General features: G+C 49.9%; 1 protein-coding gene across 1 annotated transcript; it reads right to left on the minus strand.

The window, feature by feature from the left end:
- Positions 1-3,862: 3,862 nt before the first annotated feature.
- LOC143428064 (uncharacterized) lies at positions 3,863-5,137 on the minus strand. The gene is made up of 2 exons (XM_076902670.1): positions 4,934-5,137; positions 3,863-4,680 (listed from the first exon to the last, which is right to left on the minus strand). The coding sequence occupies exons 1-2, from the start codon at positions 5,006-5,008 to the stop codon at positions 3,877-3,879; spliced, it is 879 nt and encodes a 292-aa protein (XP_076758785.1). The 5' UTR covers positions 5,009-5,137; the 3' UTR covers positions 3,863-3,876.

Here is a 5,137-nt window from a genome sequence, read left to right on the forward strand (position 1 = left end):
GGGGGAACTGGTTTCTCTTTGTGCCTGAAAGAGTGGTGGATGGAGGGTTGAAGGAAATATGGGGCAGTCGTTTTGTCAGAGAGGCATTCGGATCTTTTGTCGTATGGGGAGATGTAATTACTGAAATTTCTGCTGTTCCTCTTAAAACACACCAGCCGTTGTACCAATATCCGAGCAAAACTCGCGCGACTTCGTAAACATTTTTCGTAAACAGAAACCGATAGAGAGCTCCGACGCGAAGTATTTCCAAATTCAATAATTACCTCCGCTATTTGGCAAACTTTTGTATTCGCGCGACACGACTATGATTTACCGATGCAAAAAGTTTTTGCGGAGCAGGGGGCAGGGCGATTGGAAGGTTGTTCCGGGGAAGTTGCGGCGGTGTATGGAGCACCTTCCGCGCTCGCCACTAGGTGACCATCCATCAATCCCTACTTCCGCAAGTTCTCGACTGGCCATCGATCCCTTCATATACATAGATCCCTTCGTTCCTGCCTCGCGCGGAACGTCCACCCTGTCTAAGGCAGCGCCAGCCAGATAGCTTTACCGACGTGTCCATCGGCGTGTCCAGCAAGAAAACACGTGTCCCTCCGCAACCCCGTGTCCATCCTTCCACCCATTGTACATCGTATCGTATCCTCTCGAGCACACTCCTTGACATTCGGTTTACCGCGCGTACTCGCGAAAAACGTACGATACCTCCTATCGTTTTCACTTTTAAAGCGAAGCTCGAAGCTCGCAAGAACCAACCCCCGCTCTACCAACCCCCACTATCCCTTTTCCTCGAATCGAGCGCGATCTAAAACACTTCCGCGATCCCAAGGTCTGCGACAAACAGATATCCCACGAGATATTACCCGGATATTACGAAGATATCTACCACGCAAACGAGCCACACCCCGCAAGAACGCGGACCGCCCCCAAAAGTACGTATAACTCATAGTCGACAATGGATCTCCATCGCGGCGGCTTATCCGTCCCTCGAACAGGCATGTCTACACGGCGATCCGCGCGATACGGGGCCAAACGGCAAGAAGCGAGATTGATGGCTTCCAACGGAAGTCTCCGCCGGGTGGTCCCGCTCGAGACGGGGCGAGAGGGCATTAAGTCGGACCCCCTGCGGATTGCCCTTGGCATTTATATTCATCGGCAAGTTTGATTGTGCGCCGCGCGAATAGTCAGTCGAAACGGAACGGAACCGCGTGGAGAAGATATCGGGATCGAAAACCGTAGAAGGCGGGGCCTGTAATGGCAGAGGCAAATCCTAGCTGCACTCCATCCTCGACGACCGAATCGCGACGTCCGCGCGCGAGCCACTCGAGGTTATAGCCGAGCTTTTATTTCCACGTGCATCGATCTCCATAAAGTTGCGCCCCCGCGAAACGAGCTCCTCAATACCGCCTCGAACGCACCACACACCCCTTTTCCGATTCGTCTCTTCTCTTTTGGAAGTTAACATCTCTCGTGGTGACCAAACGATCGATCTCGTTACGATTAGAAAAATCTGTGTTTCAAATGGGGGTGAGTGGACTCGTTAATTTGTTTAACACGATATCGAAGCGTGGTTTATTATAGTAATTATCATTTGACGACGAGGAGACAGAGCAAGGGTAGGACCAGCGTTCGATTATCGCAATTCTATTCTCGGACGGCTCGAATTTTTCTCATAGACATTGTTGGAGAGCGTGAAAGCAGCCGTAAAGGACGAGGACGGCGACGAATCCGAGAACTTTGCTCCGCGGCAAATCGACTTGTCACGAAATCCTATTGCCGCCTCCTGCATGTTTCCAGCGTTCTTCTCTCGTTTCTCGGCCACCCTCCCTCTCCTTTGGCTTGAAACTCGATAAAACCTCGTTCGACGAGGTGTGCTCAAATTTTTCGAGACGCTTAGCGGCCACGATGCCACGGCCGAATCTGATTTCCACCGATGAATACGGCCCTTATTCGTCCGTGATTTATCCCTCGCCCGGTCGTTTCGTTACGCGGGTCAAACCGTTGAATGCGATATTCAACCTCGCGTTTCGCGCGTCGCCTATCTCTGTTCGCGCTTTGAAAACGCGCGTGTATTGTACGCTATTTTTCTTTCTCTTTTTTGTTCTGTCGTTTCAAAAATGTTGCTGCGAATTTCAAGAATTTTATATATTTTTTTTGTTTCGAACAATCGTAAGAGTTGATCGTGGCAACTTTGCTCGTTTTCAAACGTGGCTCTCGCGGAACAAAAACGAGGAAAAAGTGGATAAAGGATCGGATGCAGCTTTCAATTACCCGCTGTTACCCGTAACTGACGCGTATTTCTGTATGCGCCGCGTATTTAGAGTTTCATTTGGCCGTGGCCCTGGTGCACGGTTCGGTAAAAACTAGACACCGCGCGGATCCACGGATGGGCATTTTGTGGAATTCCACGATGAAAATTCATGGGTGCACAGGGGGTGGAATCTGCGTTACGTGTCTGAGACGCGACGCGAAGCGTGACGCGCGAAACGACGATGCGAGCAAAAAGGATTAAGGAGGATACGTGACCGCTATTTTTTCCCTTTCTGCGCAGGGGTTACCGCGAAATTTTGAGTTAAAATTTCGATCGCAAATACCGAACAAATAATAATCACGATCCACTTGAAACTGAAAACGCGTCGTTAACATTAATTCGCTCGAATTTGTACGATAACCGCCACTTTTAATAACACCGTTCAAACCACTCGGAACCTCTCCATTCTCGCATCCCTCTGATTACACCAAAAACGACTTCTCTCGTTCGCAAAGTGGGCAGGAAATAAAGAGAAGGAGCTGTGCAATCGACAATACGCAAGAAGATAGGTTTCTCGAGCGGGCAGTAATGAAGGTTGGCTTTAATTGAATCCTTTCGAGGAAGTTCATAGAAGGCGTTAAACAAACTATCAGCATTCCCGCCACGTGGGAGTACACGTTCGATGCTCGATCCCCTATAAATCCTTTTCTTTCCTCGCGCAACTCACCCCTTCGACCGCTTCTCGGCTCTCTTCTCGCTTTTTTCCTCCTCCTTCTTTCACCGCCCCTTCTCTCTCACCCCCGATGCTCCGTCGTGGCAGCTTCGAGCTGCGACTGCAGCCTTCCGGTCTGGAATTTCCGGCTTAGCTTAAGAGCTAATAGCGCAGCTAGGAAAGCTACGCTTTACTCCGCTACAACTGATCCATCTCTCCAGCCCCTTTTCCCCTTCGATTCCTTGACGGATAATCGTTCTCCCGACGCAATTAATTCCTATCTTCGATCAGCTGCTCTCCACGGTCAGCTCGGCCGGGGAGGATCGCAGCCGAGTATGACGGATCGATCCACGCCGGGATTTTCACGGTAGAGAAATTCTCCAATTTTTCTCGCAAGAATTCGGGATCGTGAATTATTGCGTTGGGGTTGAAAATTGCGAGTGGCGAGGAGGACGGATCGACGAGGCTCGAGCGAACAGTTAGATGCAGCCCGCGATCGATAAATAGATGCGATTCCTGCGAAACTGTCCTGCGGGAGACGTCTTCCTACCGAATCCCTTCCTATCCATCACGGATTTCTATTTCGAGACAGACGAGACGGCGGCTGACTGCGCACGTGGCCACCGTGTATCTGTCATTAGCGAATGCTAATGCCGTTGTCACGTCCGACGTTGATCAGGCTGATGGCCAAATCGCGCTTTCTCTAGCCGCCAAAGTGGTATTCCACGTCGACATCGTTCTCGAGTTCGATCCCGATCGCGAAGGTTGTATCTATTCGTCGAATACTCAGTCCACCGTCAGAAACAATATTTCCTATCAAAAAAGTATCTTCAAATTAAAAAATACACTATAAAATTCATCCCACCGAGTCTCTCCACCCCAATCAAACCAGTTCTCACCCCTCATCGATCCCACAGCGTCAAGCGAGCGTCCGCAAGCGGTCGTGTTCTCGAAAAGCTTGGCACCTCCTCGATCGAGGCTCGTCCGTCCCGTAAACACGGCTGGACGAGGACAAATAGCATTTGCTAGCGGCCTCGATCTTTCTGGAGGATCTTCGATCCGCCTGTTTCTTTTCACGGCCGTTGATCACCGACTCGATAGAGGCGGCCTCCGTCTCCGTGAATCTGCTCGCGGTCGACGGCCTGTCCAACTGTTTCGCCACAAAGTGATCCAACGGATTGAGATACTCGATTTCCAGCCTTCTGGGCACAACGCTCGCCTCGACTCGTTGCTCGACGACGTCCTCCCTCAGAAAGTCGAACAGCCCCGCGACGCTCGTGTGCGAGTCCAACAGATTCAGATGCATGGAGTTCAACACAACCCCACCCGGTGGATACTTGCCGCCGTAGCGGTCTCGAAGGCAGTCCTCGAACGTTTTGTGACGATACGAACTGTAGTCGCACGTGATGTCCACCACGGGTAGCTCTTGGTTCGTTTTTGCAACGAACGTGGAGGAGTGTTTCGCGATGGCGAGGGCGGTGTTGGATCGAGACTGGTCCGCTGCTTCGTTAGGAATCGGTGGTGGCTGATTGTTTGATATCACCGGCGAGGATGAAACGTTTCGCAGGTTGGTTAACGATAGCTCCGAGTTGGAGCTGGCGAGGTTCACCGCTGTTGACTCTTTGGGATAGTGCCGCAGAATTTCGATAGGGGTGGTTTTGTCTGCGGAGTCTTCGGTGGTAGCGTAGTAGTGAAAGATCGTGCATAATTTCTTTGGGTCTGCCTGCAAAAGGATTTCATTTTATTTTACATTATTTTGTTTCTTTATTTAATAAAAAGAAGTGAACTTTGTTCAGTTTTAGAAAATTTGTCTACAACCTCTCTGCAACGCGGGTCTTTTTATTTTACAAAATTCCATGCCTCGATGAGTTAAACAAATGAAAGACGCGATAACCTCTAAGGGATGATTAGAATTGAAAGGCATTTCTGTCGGTAATTATTGCAAGGGATTTAAAGTATTCGTTTGAATTACATACGATTAGCATCTGAAGCTGAATGACGAGAGGGAGTATTAGGATCAGGGTGAAGAACAGCGTGCAGATGCTCTCCATGTTGAAACCGACGAATCTTCTCTCTTTTTTTATGAAAAGGCTAAAACATCGACCGGTGTTTCGGTCCTGAACGTCTTCATCGCTTCGTGGCTTTCAGCGTGGACAGAATGCATTGTAAGTTATGCGATT

This window comes from Xylocopa sonorina, chromosome 1 (genome assembly GCF_050948175.1).
Source record: "Xylocopa sonorina isolate GNS202 chromosome 1, iyXylSono1_principal, whole genome shotgun sequence".
Taxonomy (NCBI): Eukaryota; Metazoa; Arthropoda; class Insecta; order Hymenoptera; family Apidae; genus Xylocopa; species Xylocopa sonorina.

What these genes read in the sequence shown, in the direction of transcription:
- LOC143428064 (XM_076902670.1), bottom strand. Translation starts at nt 5,008, where the DNA reads ATGGAGAGCATCTGCACGCTGTTCTTCACCCTGATCCTAATACTCCCT. An exon ending in TTCAGCTTCAGATGCTAATC is followed by an intron (nt 4,681 to 4,933) that starts GTATGTAATTCA and finishes ATCCTTTTGCAG; the next exon opens with GCAGACCCAAAGAAATTATG.